Source organism: Mastigoproctus giganteus, chromosome 7 (genome assembly GCF_048544385.1).
Source record: "Mastigoproctus giganteus isolate SK-2022 chromosome 7, ASM4854438v1, whole genome shotgun sequence".
Classification (NCBI taxonomy): domain Eukaryota; kingdom Metazoa; phylum Arthropoda; class Arachnida; order Uropygi; family Thelyphonidae; genus Mastigoproctus; species Mastigoproctus giganteus.
Window position 1 is genome coordinate 22,641,658 of NC_143581.1, and position 21,966 is coordinate 22,663,623.

At 35.8% G+C, this 21,966-nt stretch overlaps 1 protein-coding gene across 1 annotated transcript in view; it reads left to right on the plus strand.

Moving 5' to 3' along the window:
* LOC150082637 (lon protease homolog 2, peroxisomal-like) overlaps positions 1-5,716 on the plus strand; it is a 285,321-nt gene extending 279,605 nt beyond the window's left edge. The window contains exon 19 of the mRNA XM_090377560.1: positions 5,011-5,716. Within this exon, the coding sequence (XP_090233686.1) occupies positions 5,011-5,124 (114 nt within the window). The 3' untranslated portion in view covers positions 5,125-5,716. The remainder of the gene's footprint in view (positions 1-5,010) is intronic.
* The last annotated feature ends 16,250 nt before the right edge of the window (positions 5,717-21,966 follow it).

Consider the following 21,966-nt stretch of genomic DNA (forward strand, 5'->3'; position numbering starts at 1 on the left):
CAAGAGTCACTTTCACCTTTGCCGGGGGCTACTGATAATCTATTAGTTTGTATCCCCCAAGCTAGCAGTTTTCTGACCCACCTAACACTACCTCGATAGCATTATCAAATATTCTTGCACCCTTTCTATTTAAGTGTATTCATCCCTGCAGAACCAGTCTCTCCACAGTGAGTGATGAACCATCAAAGAGTGTGAATTTAGTCGATGATGATGAAGAATAACATTCTTTAGCATTTGTAAGACACAAAATAACTTCTTTATTATTATTATAATTTGCTTGATTTTAATGGCTATATTTTCATTTCTTTGGATGAATAAATCATTGTTTAAGCATAAACTGTTTTATTGACCTTTATTTAACATTACTGTGGTCAAATTTCATTGTTAAAAACATAACCCCTGTTTTTAACATTGTCTATGGGAAATAAATTACTGCTTTGAGTTTTGACTTTACGAGCATACGCTAGGAACAAATTAACTTGTCAAGTCGTGAACTAGTGGTATGTATAATTTGTTGACATAATAATATACCAAATATTACAAAATTTTTTTTTAAAATTTTCAAAATTAGTTTACAAAATACTATATACTGGGTGGTTATAAAATAAGTTTCACTGTTCAGGAGACTAATATCAAAATGGTCAGAGATAGTGCTGTGAAAATTGGTGGGTATGTCATTTAGGGCAGTGTTTCTCAAAGGGTGTGCCGCAAAATTTTCCAAGTGTGCCGCGAAATTTAGAAATTTCTTCTTCTATGACTACGTAAGTGTGCCGCAAAATTTTTCTTCTTTGGAAAATGTGCCACGAGAGTAAAAAGATTGAGAAACACTGATTTAGGGTATGGGGAAGCGATTTGTAGAAGAAAAAAAAAATAGTTTGAATGTCTGCCACCAGGGGAGAAATTGGCACTGTAAACATGAGATGGAATACTTAACTTAGGATTAGATTTTAATATCAGAACTTAGAAATCTACAGATATTGTTCTGTGTGCTCTCCTTCACTTTAGATGATAATCTGAAAATGGAGTACTGTGTGCAACACCGTTTCCCTTAGCATCTCACTGGGGATGTTGGCTACATGCTTTTTAATGCTTGCTTTCTATCAACAAGCATCTGTATGCTGCCACAATAAACTATCTTTCAGATATCCTCATAGCCAGAAATCACAGGGATTGAGATCTGGGAGCTCAGGCTGGCCAGAATTGCCTAAAATCTCTAGAAATATGCGATCATTTCCAAATGTGGAATGGAGCAGTTCCTTCACTTGTCGACCAATGGGGGGAGGGACACCATCTTGAATGAACACTACAGCCTCCAAGCATTGCCTTTCTTACAGAGGAGGAATAATGTGATCTCTTAGAAGAGCGCAGTACCATGCATTAGTTACCATACACCTTATGGGGGCCATGAGGTGTAGACTCTTCAAAGGAAAATGGTCCAATTATAAACTCTGCTCTGAATCCACACCATATTGTAGTGGTCTTTCATGCTCAGCGGATGGACGAGAATTTCCCCATATTTGGCAGTTTTGTGCATTTACAGCCCCAGAAAGAGTGAAATGTGCCTCATCAGACCACAAGATCATTCGAGCCCATGTATTGTCAAGTTCCATACAAGCCAGAAATCATAGAGCAAAGTCTATTCATTGTTGCTGATCACAAGACTTTAGTTCTTGCACTACATGAATCTTGTACGGGAACCAGCATAAAATTATTCGAAGCACTTTATGTACAGTAGACCAAGGAAGGTTCAAGTCTCTTGACACACCTCTGGCCCTACTGACTGGTAGTGTTTAGCATTCTGACCTGGAGGCCACTGCAAACCTCCACTTCATCCACTACCTCTGTTCCGATTGTGGTCGTCCCCTGCCTGGAATTACGCCTAACTTCCTGGTTGCTTCAAATTTCTTTATTAGTTTTCGAAGCCCCACTGACATCAAAGGTCCTTTGCGCAAACCTTTAAGTTTCCAATACAGTAATACCCCGACTTACGCTACCCCGACTTACGCGAACTCGGAGTTACGCGGTTCTTGATTTTTTCTGGCAACGCTGCCGCCCACTATCTTCAAGGTCGTTTTTCATATGTTATCGATATACGGTGCGACGGCGGAGAATGAGAGCGAAAGATGAACAAAATTCAACTTTGCTGCTTTTATGTTTTTCATATCAGTGAAGGGGAAACACATTTCACCATAATAACATAAAAACCAGCACAATTCCAGCTATCGGTATAATCGCAAATGCAATTAGATCGAGTTTACTACTAGTTTATAACAGATTTCACTAGCAGAAACGCAACTGGATTTTTATTGTTTTATGGTAGTAACCCCTAGAAATGTGAGGTGTTAATAGTGTATGTTAATAGTGCCTTTATGGTGTTGATTATTCAGTTGCTACATGCGCGCAGCTTTGTTTATGCGTATCAAGCGTGCCTCCTCGTTTTGTAATTGTGCTTTATTCCCTAAAAATGAGTAAAATACTTAATTAAAAGGTGTGAAAAGGAAGCGTCCTGGTGAAGACTGCAGATTCAGAGAGAAAAAGAAAAGCAATTATCGATAAACAGAGGCGGACTGGGTCAAAAATTCTTACCCGGGAAAATTTATAGTGGCCTCATACTATGGTTTATGGCCAAAATCACACCGGCCCACCGGGGTTTCCCCGGTAAGGCTTATGGCCAGTCCGCCTCTGTCGATAGAGAAAAAATATGAAATTGTGAAACGCTTTGAGCGAAATGAAAGACCATGTGATATTGCACGTGCTACAGGCCTAAATGAAGCAACGGCGAAAAGCACATGACAATTGCAAACTTGACAGTTTGAAAATTGAAAAGGGCTCAATTGTAAAGGGCTTAAAAATTTTAGAAAACATAGACTCCAACGAAGAACGCGTTATAGCTACAAAGCAAGGAATAAAAAAATTATTAGCTTGCTACGAAGAAATTCTGCGTGAAAAAAAGAAGGCGCTGTGTCGTCAGACGAATTTGTTAGATTTTATGAAGCCATCGACATCGAAATAACTTTTTAACGTAAGTCATTTGTTTTTTTAATACATATTTTGTATTAATATGTATAAAGAACTGCAATTTTATTAATATTTTTCTTCTAAACTAGTGTTTTTGTTAGTCCTTGGTCCCAATTAAGTAAAATTTATATGTATTTATATGCAAAGTTGTACCCCGACTTACGCGAATTCGACTTACGCGATTTTCGTTGGACCCACCTATCGCATAACTTCGGGGTATTACTGTATTCACGTAGTGCTACATTACTATTATTCTGGTAGAACAGTTTTACTAAAAGAGCACATTCCTCTTTTGTAAGATCCATAATGGTTATTGATGGTGGCGTTGGCCTTTCTGCTTTTATCTAACAGGATGTCATTTGCATAAGCAGCATGTCTTGAAGTAAATGACAACTTTTACATATGTGCAATGTTGTTTTCCCCTGGTGGTAGAAATTTGAACTAATTTTTTTCTTCTACAAATTGCTTCCCCATACCCTAAATGACACACTAACCGTTTTCTCTAACCGTTTTCTCTAACCGTTTTGACACTATGGTCTCCTGAATAAGGAAACTTATTTTATAACCACTCAGTATATGCTATATTACATATACACTGAGTGGCTGCTTACCTAATATTGAGTAGGTTCCCACTTTAGCCCTTACAACAGTCTGTATTCATCAGAGCATTGACTCAAGGTGTAGAAAGTGCAGCAAAGGGATGCTGGTCCATGTTGACTCATTTGCTTCCCTCAAATATTGCAAACTGGATAGTTGTAGATCTCTACTCTGAAAAAAGCTTGTTATATGTCATCCTACACATGCTCCTTTGGACTGAGTTCTGGTGACTGGAGAGGTCACTGCTGTAGGTTGAATACGCTGTCATGTTCCTGGAAAATCAGTGCTGTAAAGTTCTGACTTTGTGACATAATGCATTATCTCGTCGGAAGAACCAAATTTCAGATGGATACACACATGAAGGATATGCCTGGTCAGAAACAATTTTCAAATAACCTGTGGCATCCACTTGATGCTTCCAATGTCCACCAAAAACACTCTCCACACCATTACACTGTCACCAGCCTGCACTGTTGACACATGAGGCCAAGCAACATTTCTCTGATTTTTTTTTTTTTCTCTCGCTGATAGGAGTGGAATTGTGGCTTGGGCATTGGCTGTAGCCTCACCTGTGACAAATTGTGCATCTCAGGTTACCACTATTGTACTGGGTTTTTACTGTAGCCTCTCTCTTTTACTCTGCAGATGCTTTTCCAGCCATCATTGTTTCAACAAGGTCACCTTTGATTAGATATTATTGGACCAATCTCTATACACCGGAGGCCCAGCTGTATATGAAAACGGCAGCAAGTCAGCAATTTTTTTGGATATTCATACTGGCACCGACTGCCATGACATGATAGAAGTTGCTTAAATCTTTCATCTTATCCATTCTTACACTGAATTGCACACACATATAGCATCTGTATGTAACCAACTCACTTTATGTCTCGTGGTACAAACACATGGTGCTGTTACCTAAAGAGCACTCCATTTCATGGAAACTATAGACATACCTAGTTAAGTGGCTACTCAGTATAAAATTACCACTTAAAAAATGACTTTTTACTATGTAAAATATTGTTCACTACTTAATGAAATTTAGAACATGACCGACTAGACACTTAGCCAATGATTCATCTACTTTTGAAACCAGAATTAAAACTAATCCTTTAAATGAAATTTTACTTATGCCTATCCTATGCTTCAATTTATATAGAAAATTGCATACTAATTAAAATTTACAAAAAAAAAAAAAAAAAAAACCTCGTCCAGTTAAATACAAGTGTACTTACAAACCAGTTTTTGGAGAGTTGAAAAAATATGTCCACGCCCTTCAGAGATCAAGGCCAATATGATACACATATTTGCACATTTTTTGTAATGTTGAATTGTATCTTTAAAATATTTTTAGTGATTTGGAATATAATAATAAGTAATATTTATGCCTTGCAGGATGATATGCAGTTTCATTTTGTAAGTCATGTTGATGAAGTTTTACCTGTCGCTTTTGAAGGAGGATTTCCTTTCACGTCCAGAAAAATTGATCAAGTGCCAAGCAAATTATGAAAAAGGTATTGAAGAACAAATCTTGAAATTCTTTCCAAAGCTGTAAGATGGCATCTATTGCTGTCTTTACATATGACTTAAATGTTCTCTATAGTCATTATTCTTGGCCATTTAAGTTCCTTAGTTGTAATGAAACAACTCTAATCACTATGAAATCATGATGGATCATATGAATACAAAGGAGGTTGTGTCAAAATACCATTGTGCATTTGGAGCATTGCAGGGTGTAATATTAGCGCATATATCATTTATAGTATTACTGTTGACCTCTCGCCACTGTGGAAAACTGTTTTATCATCTTTTTCCTGTGAGCAAATAACATTGATTAAGAAAATAATTTGAATAAAATAATCATTTTGGTGTGTGTGTGTGAGAGAGAGAGAACACTATCTGTGATCGACATTTTACATGCTCCTGTAGTCATTATTATCATCAAGGATATATATTTGTAATACTGTGATATCAGGACACTTAGGCTCTGCTTACATTATTCGAAATGTTGAAATAAATAAGTGAGTACCGAGTTTGATTTTGAAATTAACTTGAATATGCATAAATCTTTGTAAAATGCAATCAACTTTCTTCAAGAAATAAAAAGGGAAAAAAAAAAAAAAAAGAGTGGAAATTTGCAGTTTAAAAAAAAAGCAAATTAGTTTCATATTTTGTATAACAAATGATTTAACTGGTCAATTTCATGTATAAATTTATGGCCGAATATGTGAAAAAAAACAGGAAAACTAAAAAAAGTGTATAGTACATCTTAAGAGTGAACATGTGTTATGTGGTGAATTATTAAAACTCCTTCCATGTACTTTGAATTAAAACTGCTGTTGTCAATTTTTCCCTATGATGACTATGTCTAATAAGAAATGGATTATTTGGTATCATCATACAAATACTTTTATTATTATGAATATGTTGTTAAGCAGATGCAACTTTCTATTTAAAATGTTATAGCAAAATAATTCAGTAGAATTTGATGTACAGGATTTAGTTGTCTAATGTGTTCATATTTTACTACATTTCTATGTATATATATCACTTTAGAGTGTCCATTAAAATGGCTAATTGTAAGTGAAACTAGTCTTACTGGTATATAACTATTACATTTTTTTTAACATTTGGCATCTTAAAAAATGCTTACTGCATACCTACTTCCTCAATTCTCTCAAATGTTTATCTGAATGAGATGGTAAGAAAGAATAATAGTTAATTTATCATACTGCATTCAGATTTATGTGTTATATATTGTAGCTAGATATATTCTGTGCCTGTGACTTTACTATTAATGAATCTGCATAAGAAATTAATTGCACTAGTGTAAGCTTAAAATGTTGGCCACAAAGAGACATGATAAACACAGTAAAAAGCTAAAAAATATATATATATATGTATGTGCACTAATCACTATTCAACTCTACTAATTCCAGCCTTATGTCCTTGCATATTGCTTGTTTTATATTTATTACTTTTGTTAATGAGGGTTCTAGTTTATTTTTAATAATAAATTAATAGTAAACTGAAAACTAATGCTATTTTGTCAAGTATTTGAGTTTGTATTTATTTATATATATATATATATAAATAAATAAATATCATGGGAAAATGTTTGATACACACAAGATTGGTCATAATGCAGTAGCCTTTTTCCTTTCAGGGCACAACTAATAAATGCCATGTATTTATTAGTTATAAATTATTGTACTAAAGTCTCAAACCATGTGAGAGAGTCTAGCGCACCTAATATTATTTGACAAATTTATATAATGTGGAGAGTTTGTCTGAAGAGACAAGTCATGAGAAGCTTGTATTTTTTTTTTCATGCAAAATAAGCACTTACACTAAATGTTATGCTACACATTGCAAGGAGCCAGTAAGAAAAGGCATGTCAATAAAACTTGGAAAGATGTTACTAAACTTAGAATTAACACAATAGATGCTATATTGTATAGAAATAAAATTTAATACAATTACATTCCAAGAATTACATTATATTTGCATATAGCATTGAGTCTTTTGAGCATTTATATTTCCTATATGATTGGCATTTACGTGATGTCAATAAAACCTTATACTAGAATTGCAAGATATTGTTTCATATAAAAAGTGTATGATATGCGATCTGACTCACTCCATATACTATATAAGAAAGTAAAAAAACAAAGCATGGATTAATATTAATAGTGACCAATGATGAGAAGAAGCAAGCTATCCAGCTAATCTGTACATCCCTTCTAGTAATTAGTGTAATCCTTGAATTTATCCACTTCCACAACACCAGATGGGAGTTATTCTGACTGAGAGAAAATAATTGCACATTTATCCTGCAACCATCTTTTTTTAAAATTAAACATTTCAGCAGATCCACATCCAAAATGAGGCTCTAGACCTGTATGCAGTCTTGCCTTGTCCTACAGGGGTGTGTGCTTGCAATTGTCAGAGAACCTTATATTGAACTGTACAGTCACTCCTATATTTTTCTTACCTGCTAACTTGAGTGTGGTACTACCCAACTGGTATGTTATCCTGGGATTACTGCTATCTATGTGCAGTACATTACATTTATCATTATTAAATATTGATTGCCCTTTCATAGCCCATCTGTCTAATTTCTGATCATGTTGCAGTAAATACTGATTAATAGGGTTCAGATTTTTATGACCTTAAAAATGTCAAAACATGATGAAAATATGTCATTAAATTTAACCAAATATGACTAAATAATTTATTACACACTGTATAAATGATATTTTCTTTTTTTATTCTTTTAAAGTTGTACGACTTGTACAAATTTCTAACAAGTAATACAATGAAAATATCACAATTTGCAAAATTTTTTTGAAATATAAACATTATATATTTTTTAAACATACAAAAACCAAAATGTATAGGCTAAGGTACTAGGTTACTAACACTTAAGTTGCTAAATACTTTACCAACTTAAGTAGAAGTCATGCATAAGCATTAAATTTGAAATATCCATATTATTATTAGCTATATGGTGCAAGGAAGCCTGAGGCTTATGCTGCACCAGCAAAAAAAAAAAAAAAAAATCCCGAGTTACCCTGAGAGAGAGAGAGAGAAGTAGAAGGGAATCACCAAGAAAGAGAAGAATGATGATATCCAGCTCAGGATCCTGGGTGTGCCAAGCCCATACTCACAAGATGTGAGCCCCTGGAAGCATCCAAAAATAAAAATTATAGATCTTGCTGCATTTAGTTTAAGTAAATTAACTAAATACAGCAAGGCATAATATTTAAGAGTTTTAGATTCTATATAATATCGGTGTAGATGCACCATAGATTAAGAACAACTACGATAGTAGTTTGAAAGACATCATTTTGTCTGTATCTCATATTGTGCTCTTCCTTCAAAACGAGTTGCCCATGTATTGTACTGCCTCGAATAAGTAATGCTTCACTAATAGAGAAGACTATTGTTACGTGTCTTACCACCACCCATCGATGAAAAGGTAACTAGCTTTGAAACGGTGCTGTCTGGGTGGTGGTACTCACTGAGAATAAGTAACAACAGTCTTCTCTATTAGTGAAGTGTTTGAGGCGGTACTCACTGAGAATAAGTAACAACAGTCTTCTCTATTAGTGAAGTGTTTGAGGTGGTACAATACATGGGCAACTCGCAAAGGGAGAGCACAATATGAGATACAGACGAAATGCCTTTCAGACTACTGTCGTAGTGGTTCTTTAAGAGTTATCTATGGTGTATCTACACAGATATTATATTTATTAATTAATTTACGTACATCTTTATTGCACACATTGCAATATATTATTTTTCCATAGATAACCACAGAAGAAATCCATTTTCTAAAAAGCTCAATTTTCACTTTTATTTCGCCAACAGCTGAAGTTTTTACTGTATAAAACAAGTTGAATGAATAATTAGTTGAACTCGGTATAAGGCAAAACTAATGTAAGGTTTTAAATTATAGCTAAGATTACACTACGATGTGGTTGTGAGTGGCTAAAGAGCCAATCAAAATAACTTTGGATTTAGTTGCTCGTGGCCGCCCACGCTGGAATGTGAAATGATTAAATGTAAATTCCCACAGTTTTTTAGAAATATATTTTAAATCAATTTGATAAATAATTTGTCAAATATTGTAAGACAAAATATGAAAATTATGTCGACAAGTATAAAATATGCTATTAAATATGATGAAATTACAAACACGTTTCTTTAGGATCCTCAGACCATGTAACATGAACACACTAAGTTTCATGCCTTTATGTAAATGGAAAATGAATATGATAATACATAAAAAATCCAAACCCTACTGATTAACTATCCTACCAGTCTTTCTATCATCAGAAAACTTTATTAAACTTTCTATGACTTCATCAGTATCATAAATATCGAAAAAGAAAGTGGCCCAGTGCTGAACTCTGAAAGACTCCACTAATAATACTAGCTTAAGAAGAGCAGTGTTCATTAATAACTACTGTCTTCTGCCACTCAACCATCCCTTTATCCATAGCAGATGTAATGCCATACTGCTCCAATTTGTGCAGTAGTCTTCCATGTCCGACAGTATGAAATGTTTTACTAAAATGTAAGTAGTATGATGTCAGAATTATTTTTTTACATCCAGTTCCTTTGCATCACAGTAGCTAATCAGTTGGCCAGACAGGATCTCCTCTTAACAAATCTTTAGTGATCAGATTGTTGCACTCATTTATAGAAAACATTTTTCATCAGTATTTTCATTTTCAGATCCTTCCTTAGGTTTTTTTTTTTTTTTTTATACCATGATTGTAGGCCTCTGATAATAACAGATCTTTTTCGCATTAATATACTAAACTATTATTTTTGAACCCAGTTTTGGATTTTGCTTCAGGTCAATGCCAAATATTATAAATAAAGATAAAAGAAAACTGAGTATTCTAATTCAAAATTTTCAGTTTCCTTTCATCTCTATCTGAAGCATTCACAACAGTTAGTGTTTTGAAACAGCTTGAGAATCGGTATTCAGAAATGGCATCTGTAAATAAATAATAGTTTAATATATATAATGTTTGTGATGTTTCTCAGCATTACTGAGTCAGTTGTGTAATTGACTAATTAGATTTAAGTTTGATTCAATGTAATTATCTTATTCCTAATATTCCCATTGAAAAGATGGAACTAACTGATCATTTAACCATATTTGTGAAACAAAACACCTTCCCTCGGTAGTAGTTATATCTTTAGAAAGATCCCCCCACGACATCAGTATACTATAATTCATTGCCAACAATCAAATCATGAATGTTCTTCCTCTTGTGGCATCTCTAACATAAATCAGCCATTGAGCAAATCCAGAAATGTTCTCCTGCAGAGCGAGTTACCAAACCACAAGTTCCAGTCATAATTTGGAAAGTTAAAATTTCCCCATAAGACATGGTTTGCTTTCCCACTCTATTTGTGTAATTGTTCATTATACTAATTACTGTCATTTTTGGCTAATCATATTTTTTATGATTCTTTGTATTTTTTTCCCAGTGCTTATGTCTCACCAGACTGAAAACTTGTGTATTGGTTGTGCTTTAGAGTTTGCACACTTGATCAAAAGCATGATCCACACCCTCCTGTCATATCTGTCCTTTCTGTGTACATTCAAATTTAAAGTATATAAAATGTATACTTCAAATTTATTTACTGTGTTCCTAGCATTAGTTGTATAAGCAATTTTTTAGGAATAAACAAGGCGTTACCTTTTCAGTCAGTAGAATTTCTTCTTAACCAACTCTCCTTATACAATTAAATTATAAAATGATTCATAAAATAATTTTAAATCTCTTGTTCCTCACTATCAACACATGGGTAGTCCAACACTTTTCACCACTGCGATCCTGGGGAACACCCCGGGATCGCAGTGGTGAACCTCAACCTGACCCCGAAAATAAACCCCCATGCAACATTTAGTGATGGAAGACATTTTGTCATAAACGCGAATTTAAAATAAGAGTGAAATATTCATTTTAGTATGAAATGTTAAAATACGATAAAAGTACAATAAAATTAATGAATTTAAAATTACTAAAATTTCCTCCCTTAAGTGAACCAAAACTTTTTGACAAGTATCATGTTCACAAGGTGGAATGAAACACAATGTGTGTGTTCGGAAACTTATTAATAGGAGATTAGTCTTGGGTATGCATGCATTCGAATAACCACGAATCAAAAATGGACGATGAATATTAAGAGTTTCCTTGTAGTTTAATTTCTAAAGTTTCAGCAATCAATAACAGTATAATTACATAAAAATTTTGGCTTCATTAAACAGGAATGTGTGGTTTTCATTTATTGCATGGAATGCTAGTTCCGATGCATTCGTATGTGATGCCTGGACTACTTCATGTTTCTTAACCCTTGAGTTTAAAGCACATCTAATAGATCCAATGTAAGTAGAGTCATAATCTTTACATGAAATGTGGTAGACGAGGTCATGTGATTGTTCAGAAGACAATAGTACCAAGTGATTTCTTAATGTTACACAATTTATGGCCCGGTTTTGCTACTGTTTTCATTTCTGTACCTCTAAAAAGGTTGTTAATTTGTCTATAGCAGTGGTTAACATACACTGTAAAATATTTTTTTATCAATCCTGTCATTGTTGTTGATTATTTTGTCTTTGGCTTTAATACTATTGATAGAGGTAATAGGATATCCTCTATTTAGAAACCTATTTGTCAGTTCTTCTATTTCTATCTGTAGGGAAAGTTTTGTGGTAGAGTATTTGAACATGTTTAAGAACTGGTTTAACATGACCTTTTATGTGAGTATTGGTGATAACTGCTATAACGTAGGAACATCTCCGTATTTGTGGGTTACGATAAATACTGAAATTAATATTTCCTCTGTAAAGTTTAAAAAATTTATGGACTTAGTTTCTTCTTGTTCTTTCTCCAGTGTAAACTTTAACCTATCCTATCGTGAATATTATTAAAAGTCTGCAAAACTCCATTTGTAGTGTCATAATCCGTTATAATGAGAATGTCGTCAAGGTATCTTCCACAAAATGTAATTTTTGGTAAAAACTGTGTTAAATGTATCTTTTTCTAATCATCTAAGTACAACTCTGCTATAAGGCCGCTCAAGTTTAAACCCATGGGCAAACCAAAAATCTGTCTATAAATCTTACTTTCAAATAAAATTAGCCTCAACCAATTAGCTTTGATTAGCTCAAATATCTCTTTTTTTTTAGGCAACTTTATACTGTTAATACTAATAATAGTGTTATTGTTTAATAAATTCCAGATTACATCAAGGGAAAATAATTTGACTTTTCCCCCATTCTATGGTCTTTTAAATTAGTATACAGGTAGTTCCCAACTTCACGAGTTAATTTGTTCATAGCACGCACTTGAAAGCGGGAATTTATTTCCCATAGTTTCCCAGTGTTAAAAATAGGGGTTACATTATCAACAATCAAATTAATATAGTTTGTTTAAACAATGATTTATCCAAAGAAATGGAAATGTAGCCTGTAAAATCAAACAAATTATAATAATAGAGAAATTGTTTGACTTACAAATGTTAAGTCTTCATTATTGTTAGCTATATGGTGCAAGGAAGCCTGAGGCTTATGCTGCATCAGCCAAAAAAAAAAAAAAAAAATTCCCAAGTTACCCTGAGAGAATCAAAAGTAGAAGGGAATCACCAAGAAGAGAAGAATGATGTTATCCAACTCAGGACCCTGGGTGTGCCAAGCCCATACTCACCAGATGTGAGCCTCATCATCATTGACTAAATGCACACTTGTTGATCACTGATTATTGGCTCTGCACTCATTGGTTTGTTGCACAAGGAGTCGTTGTTCAGAAATGTTTCGAGAGGCGTTTATCTCCAGGATAATCTTTTTTCTTTATAAATTTCATAGCGTGCATAAGCCTTTTTTAACGAAATGCACAAATTGCAATTAAAACATTTGCAGAGTAACAAGTTTACGAAGCTTTAAAAAAAGAAAGGAACGAACAGAAGATTCTGAAAATTTGTTTTTTATACGATTGATTCAGTAAAAACGAAACACATTTCACCATAATAACAAAAAACCACACTTCCAGCTATCAGTATTTTCTCAAATGCAAAAACATCAAGTTTACTACCCCTTTATAATTGCTTGCCGTAACAGTGCCCAATAAACCGGAAAGTGCAAATTGTTTTTGTTTTATGGTCAGGACCTCCAGAAATGTGGTTTAGAAAAATATTACAAAGCAGTTCAAAATTGGTTTTTATAACAGAACAGATAACGATGAAAGTATTGTGCATTTTAATGATTTGCATTGGTAACTAATATAATTTACACTATAAAAACGACCTTTTGGCGAGTTATATAGCGAAAATTTCAACTTCCGAAGTCGTGGAATGAATTACCAAAAAATAGTGTTATTGGGTTCACATTACAATAGTAATGGATTAATATCATAAAGCGGGGTACACTGTATTGTATAGCTACGCGCATGGTTTAAAATGCAGTATTTATGAATGTTTAACATTCATTTTTTGCAATTAATGTTCATGTTTTCAATTTTGTTGATATTTGATAAAAAAAAAAAAAGTCTCTTAAAGTAGGAACTGCCTGTATAAACTATCATAATTCTTTATATTATATTTTAATAACTACCAAAAAGGTTTTATAATCCAATATAAACATGTCACCAAGGCCAAAAGAGCAGAGTTTTTGTCTGATACTATAGGCAAATTGGGTGTCCAGGTTTGTGTACTTTTGCTTGTCCAAAGAGAATAGGTGCATTACTTGTTCGAGCTTTTAATTGCTTTAGTTGAGCCATCGAAATGAATCCCTTTTGCAATATGATATATTTTGTTGTATTGATTGACCACATTATGAAACAGAAGTCTACCTCTTGGTATGTGGAACTATCTGATATAATTTCCTGTAATTTGTTAATATAATCAGTTTTTTTTTTTTTTTTTTAAATCACTACTGTCTCCCCCTTAGCTTTGTGAATTACAGTATCCTTATTTTCCCTTAAGCAGTAGCTTCCTATTTAATCTCAGTAAACCTAGCGTTCTAGGATTGTTAATGATCTGATAATTTGCTGGATTAAAACATCTTTTTGAGGCATGTCCGTAAGGCTAAATTAAAGGTCTACTATTAGCCGTTTCTTTGGTAGAGTACGTGAGGGTAAATTATAATTTAAACTTTTTGTAACAGAGCAATTTGGTGTTCAGTTAATTTATATGAAGAAAGATTCATAATAGTTTTTGTACACCTTTATTTCATCTGTATTATGATTAGGGAGAGGTGGTATTTGAATCGTGTTCGGTTCAATGTCCCTAAGTTGATACTTTATATTGTAAGGGTACTGGATTGTTATCTTTGTAGTTCCTGTTCCAATTATTAGTGTATATAGTAGTCATGTTGTTTCTATGTGGCATCAATCATATTGTTATGAACATTTCTAAATCCACGTAATCCTTTGTTTGTCTGGTCTTTAAATCAACCTCTAAAGCCTTTTGGAGAAAATCAAAAGTTTTCAAGACATTCCAATCATCTGAATGCAAATATTTTTTGATCTTGTTACGGTAGCATATTTGTCTGAAGAATATCCTTTTATCTGCAAACTTAGATTCAAGAGCAAGTTTAATAATTTTATATGACATGGGCAAAACTAATAGATTTTTTACAGGGATCGTCCGGTTAAAATTTATCTTAGCAAACAGGTGTAATATTCTGTTGAAGACACTGCCTTAAAAATAAAATGTGACATTTTTGGGCAAAATATTTTTAAAGTTACATTAATGTAAGCATGTGTCAAACCAGTTAACCAATCTCCCATTTTTACTGATAGATCATGTTGATAATGAACAGATTTGTAAGGAGAGGGCAAAGAGAATAATTAGTGAAAGTAGATAGCAAGTCTTCCCCCCCCCCCCCATAAACTGTGGTTTTTCATCCAGCAAAACTTACCAGAGAGAACACACAATGCACATGGGTATATGAATTAATTTTCCGGGTGACCCTAATGTAATAGTTTCGATTATATCAAGTTTGTCACTAAGCTTTAATGTGTCGTTCTTCTCTGCATGAGGTTTATTAATTTTAGGAGCCATAGTGAGGGTTTTTAATTTAAAATAAATGTGAAACAGTGGTATAATCTGTGATATCTGCAGAATTCACTTTCAAAATGCCAAACAAACAAAAACAGTCGTGTGACTTGCCACTTTCTTCTTTCCGGGTCTGCAAGACATCTGCGCTGTATGTAAATATCCAATCTTAATGTGTCCTTCAACAGTCCGTATTTGCTCTCAATAATGAACACAGCCAATGTAATTTCATGTCCCATAGCAGGCCTTTAAAATCGCCCACCTGTTAGCCAGGCTACTAAAATCAATACGAGAATCACTCATATATGATTCTTTGAGTCCAGTCATATATGATGTAATGATCTGCAATAGAATGGCTGTCTCATAGGCATGGTAACAATATTTTGTGAACCTTCCTTGCATGCCCATTAACATACCGGTGACTTGGAGGTTACTGCAGATATTCCATTGACAAGTGCTGTATTAAATTTCTTTGAATAATGTTCATTTTATAGTGAATTTCCTTTAGATGAACAGAATAGGCAATGGATGACTTTACATTCCTTTTATGCAAGATAATAGCTTTCAGACTTGACTTCTCACAGTGAAATGTACCTGTGACAATTCACCAAAAATTTGACTGATGTCACATGCAATGTCTCCAGAATTTAGTTTTCTTTTCCCAAAGGGAGACACTGATGTTCTTAACCAAGTGTTTTCTGCTTTAGTTTCAAATGCAAGTATGGCTTTATCATTAGCATTAGTAGAGGCATTTGATGCAAGAAAGCAAGCTTATGCAGCATCAGCCAAAAAAAAAAAAAGTAACATAAATAAATAAAAATAACCACTTCCACTTCACCCCTCTGTTCGTTCGAAATACCTGTCCAGCTGAGCCTTAAACTTATTTAGGCTATCAACTTCCACGACAAGGGATGGAAGTCTGTTCCACCTACCAACCACCCGCTGGCTAAAGGCAAATTTCCGCACATCTATCCTACATCTGTCTTTCCTCAATTTGAATTTATGCCCTCTCAGGTGATTATTCTGAGCAAGAGGAAGAATCCCATCAGCATTGAGCATGCTCAAACCATTCAAGGCTTTGTCCACCTCTATTAGATCACCTCGCTGGTGCCTAGTTTCCAGACACTGTAATTCGCAAAACTTAAGCCTTTCTTCGTAAGAGCACCCCTTTGTCCCATTCACCAATCTAGTTGCCCTTCTCTGTACTCGTTCCAGCAGCCCTACATCCTTCTTGAAATGAGGCCTCCAGGCCTGTATACAGTACTCTAGGTGTGGCCTGACCATTGCCTTATACAAGGGAATAATCACCTCCTTATCCCTGCTAGAAAAATTCCTATATATCATTGACAATACACCATGAGCTACTCTTGCAGCCCGTCTGCACTGCTCAGAGAACTTCATATCTGCCTGCACAACCACCCCCAGGTCCCTTTCATTCTCTACCACTGTCAGTGTAGTACCACAGAGTTGATATGTTGCTCTGGGGTTGCTGTTTCCCCATATGTAGTACTTTACATTTGTCAATGTTAAACTTCATTTGCCACCTCGAAGCCCATCTGCTCAACCTTTCCAAATCCTGTTGCAGCAGCATAGTGTCAGTAGTGTCCTTGACAACCCTGCCAACCTTCGTATCGTCTGCAAACTTGGACATTAAGCCTGATATACCATCATCAATATCATTTATAAATACAGAAAACAATAAAGGACCCAATACTGAACCCTGAGGGACTCCACTAATAACATTAGTCCACGATGAGCAGTGTCCATTGATTACCACTCTCTGTCTTCTCCCCCTCAACCACCCCTTTATCCATAGCAGCAATCATTGGAGGGTTAGAGCTCTAATGAGATTATTCAACTCATTTTGAGTAAACAGTTCCAATATCTCTTTCATTGAGTCAGGATTGGATGAATTTCTCAGGCCATTTGCATTCCATTTCATCTTCTAAAGAATTTACCCCATGCTATGGATGCACCAGAGTTGGCATTCTATCATTGTGAGGGATTGGACTCTGTCTGAATCTAGATTTGGGTAAACATTCTTGCGCTTATTCTTCACTGAGAATCCAGTTATATTTGCATTAAAAAAGTAACAATTACCATTGTGGTTGGCTCTCTCCATATCATGGTAATGCCAAATGGTATGAACCCTTTCATTTAATCAGTCCCATTCAAACAAGTGATACAAATAACATTATATATTGATAGCACAAATAACATTATATATACAAATTGATGATTGTTCCACTTTCCAAGAAATCAATAAAAATGATATCTTGATCCCTGAATAAGGTAGCTTTTTTTTTATGATTTGGAAAGTTTTGGCCCTTGAGGTTGCCACAGACATTCTCTCGGATATGCCAGATAAGTTGTACTGCTACCTGGGAGTGTAAAACGCAGATGGAACTGATATTCGGGTGACACTCAAGTCAAGTGGACCCATTTTTGGCAAAGTCCGGACGGTCTATGGCAACAGATCCTCTGCTTGCACCTTCACGATGGTGGGACTGTTGGTAATCCTGGATATAACCACCATGCACAAGTACATGGTGGGTTCACCCAGGTGTGAACCAACGTAAGCAGGGGTCGATGTGTGGCACCCACACCACATGGAGGAATTCCGCCCCTCTGTTACCAGGCAGTAGATGACTCATCAACCAGAGCAATACCACAACTTTGCTTATTGGAGGCTTGAAGTGGTGGAACCCATGTTTAGTCTCTAGAGCTAAGTTCCGGTCAACCCTTCCCCATCTCTTCCATCATACAGTATGATTGACTTTTGAGGTTATGATGAACATCGTGGCGAGATCCAATATTCCTTACATTCCGAGAACAGCTCTAAAACTCTGTTGCAGGCCAGCCACTAGTTAGTACACCAGTCCAAAACTATTGGTAACTCTTCAGGAGGCTTCCAGATCAGCCAGTATATAATCTTGCTACCTCTACTCTGCCAGATAGAGACTAGAGGGAGTCCTAGTAGTGTGTATGCGGGGGCATTGTCGAGGCCACGTTATGCCAAGGATCTGGGTATATTCTTACTATGTGTATGCCATATCCAAAAATTTCATTACTTCATACAGCACGTCCCACCCACTTTTTCTTACCATTGAATACACCATGAATTGTCAAACTAATGGAACAAGCTTATCTGCAAAAAGATCTAAATTCATTTCACAAATGTACGTGGTCTCAATTCTAATCTCAACGATGTTCATTTCCACTTGCAATCTGCCAAACCCCATGTACTTTTTCTGACAAAATCTCAGTTATTGGTTGATTCAACTACTGCTCATCTCAAATTATTTGCTGTATGATTCCTTTTGCCTCAAAGGTGGTACTTGTGCATATGTCTGTTCTGACATTCCCTATCAGAGACTTGGCAATTTGGAATCTCCTCTCTTTGATCTTCTCTGGCTTAAAATCTCTCTACCTCATTGTGTCAAATTCATCTGTTGTCTCTACCGTTCTCCCAACTCCACTAATCACTTGGAACTCTTTGACTTCCTCTCTTTGCAACTTGACTTTCTTCAGTCCAACTTTCCTAACAGTGAGGTAATTTTCCTTGGTGATTTTAAATGTTCACAACTCCAGCTGGCTTCAGTTTTCTAGTCACACCGACCCAGCTGGTTGAGATGCCGAGGCTTTTGCAATTACTAATGACCTTGCAGAGATTGCTCATTTACCTACAAGAATACCAGAAAATCCTAATCATACGGCCAACATGCTTGATCTTTTTCTCACAAACAACCCTTCTAAGTACACGGTTGAAGTGAGAGGTCCTTTAGGCACTTCAGATCACAACTTCGTGATTGTCTCTTCTCCAACAGAGCCTTTATCTCATGGCTATTCCCAACTTCATGTTGTTTGGCATTACAAGAATGCAAAATGGGATGACCTGCGAGACTTCTTTTCCTTGGTTGGATTACTGTTTCAAAACTTCTGATGTCAACGTTTGCTCAGATCGTGTCAGTGAAATTATTCTTACAGGAATGGAATCCTTTATCCCACACTCCACTTTAAAATCTCGTCCTTTATCTAAACCTTGGTTTTCCAATAAATGTACTAAGACTGTTCGAGAGAAGAATGTTGCATATCGTAATTGGCTTGTTTCTAATTCTTCAGTTTCATTTTCTGCCTACACCAAAGCTCACAACAATTGTAAAGCAGTTATTAATCAGTCCAAACTAGAGTTTGAACAGACTAAGAGTAGAAAACTTGCTTCTTGCCCTAATGGTAGCCGAGCATTCTGGTCTCTTGCCAAAGCTATTGGCCGCAACTTTTGCCCATCTCTGCTCCCACCTCTGTCCAAACCAGATGGTTCTGTTGTCACTTCAGCCAAGGAAAAAGCTGACCTGCTAGCATCCCATTTTTCTTCCACCTCATGTATTAATGATCTTGGTAAAACACTTCCCACCATTCCCAACATGCTCCATTCAATACCTCCTGTGGTCTTCCGTCAAAAGGATGTCAGAAGGATTTGACAAATTTTGATGCTAAGAAAGCTCCAGGCCCCAATGGTATTTCTCCACTTATCAAAACCTGTGCTCCTGAACTTACTCCTATTCTTTACCACCTTTTTTCACTTTCTTATTCCAAAGGTGTTTTTCCTTCTGCCTGGAAATTTGCTCATATCCAGCCAGTTCCCAAAAAGGATGACAAGTCCCCCCCATCCAATTATCACCCCCATTGCAATTACTTCTACTCTTTCTAAAGTAATGGAGAAATCAATTAATTGCCAACTCTTAAACTACTTAGAAACCTTTTGTCTGATCAACGGTCGCCAGTACGGATTCCGTCAGTGCCGATCCACTGGTGATATTTTGGCTTATGTTGCCCATTTATGGACAAATTGAGTGGAAAAGTTCGGCGAAACACAAGCAGTTGCTCTTGACATCTCAAAGGCTTTCGATCGTATTTGGCATAAAACGTTTTCTAAACAAGCTTCAATCTTGTGGTTGCCAACTGTTTTCTGTAATTGGTTATCCAGTTTTCTCTCTGATCGCTTACTAAGGGTGATGGTAGGTGGCTCTCTGTCTTCTAACATCTCCACTAATGCCGGTGTTCCCCAAGGTTCAGTTCTTTCCCCCACTCTTTTCCTCTTGTATATTATTGACCTTACATTGACTGGAAATCCTATCCATAGTTTTGCCGATGATAGCACATTGCATTCCACTTTCCATTTTGAGAAACCTTGCCCTGCTCAATCAGCTTCAACTTCTCAAAAATCTGCTACCAATTCCTTAAATGCCGATCTTCAGGTAATTCTCCAGTGGGGCAAAGACAACTTAGTTGATTTCAACCCTTCTAAAACTCAGTCTTCTCTTATATCTTGCAAAAATGATTCTTCTGCTCCTATGCTTATCTTTGGTGACACTCTGATTTCTAGGCAAAATGATATCTCTTTTGGAGATCACCCTGACTTCTAATCTCTCTTAGCACAAGCACATTACAAATATTGCTTCCTCTGCATCTAAAAAAAAAAAACTGTTTTCTTTCATTCTCGGCGTTACTTTTCTTCCAAACAGCTGCTCACTCTGTATAAATTGCAAATCTGCCCTATCATGGAATATTGTTCGCACAACTGGGATGGTGCCCCCAAAACCTCTCTCAGGCTTCTTGATTCCATTCAGAAGAGGGTAGTTAGGTTAATTAATGATTCATCTCTAATAGAGTCTCCCCACACTCTCTGTCTCATAGACGTACTGTTTCTACTGCATGCCTCTTCTACAGATACTTCCATGGGACCTGTTCTTCTGAATTGGCTTCTATAATTCCCGCTCTCTCTTTCAAAACAGTTCGAGCATGTGCAGCCAACTTTTCATCTTCCTCGTTTATTCATTCAACTGCTGTTTTCTGGAACCACCTTCCTTCATATGTATTTCCTTAAAATTAGTCTACAGCAGTTAAAGTCCAATGTCAACAAAAATTCTTTCATCTTCTCAACCTCCAACCCAAGCATGGTACTAAGTACTATAGGTTCTAATACCTCTCGTGTTTGGGGTTTACATAAAAAAAAAAAAAAAAAAAAGGTGATGGATGACCTGTCATTTTGTTTTGGGTCATAATGGAAGAGTAGTATTTTATCATGTCATGACCCCATTAAAGCACTCAGGACTGCCAGCGCCAAACCTCCAAAAGATCTTTACAGATATCTTTCCTTGCAGCTATCATCTCTTCTGTTGCCAAGCACCCATTTAGCTACACAAGTAGCTAGCTGTACTCCAATCTGTTGATGATGGTCAAAGCACTTCCCTTTGAAATTTTTTGCAGCATCTGTCATTTCAAATGAACTGGTGAATGAGTTTGTCATTTTCACTGTTTGTGACATGTTTGTATCTTACAGCTCTTGGTTTGTCCTTTTATATCGAAATCACCTTCCCAAAACTGTTGGAAAACCTCTAGACATTACTTCAATCAACTATCTGTTCCCCATAGACTAGCACGAGTTTGATGGATAGATGTAGCAGACTTATCACCCGATTTCAACAGGAACTCCATCACTCAGTGTTGCCAGAAATAGCTGTCACTTTGTCCACCCATATCTCTAGATCCAAAAACATCAGAAATATGATATTAAGTATGTTAGTGGGTAATACAAGTGTACTAAATTCCCATCATATGCATGTGTGTAATTGTGCATTACTTATTGCCGACCGGGCTAGCCAGGTGCCTGCCTGCCTGCCAACCCAAAAGGTCCTGGGTTCGAATCCTGCCTCAGGCTTGGATCAGAGTAAAATGCAAAAACTTTGGAAAATGACCACAGAAGCCGAT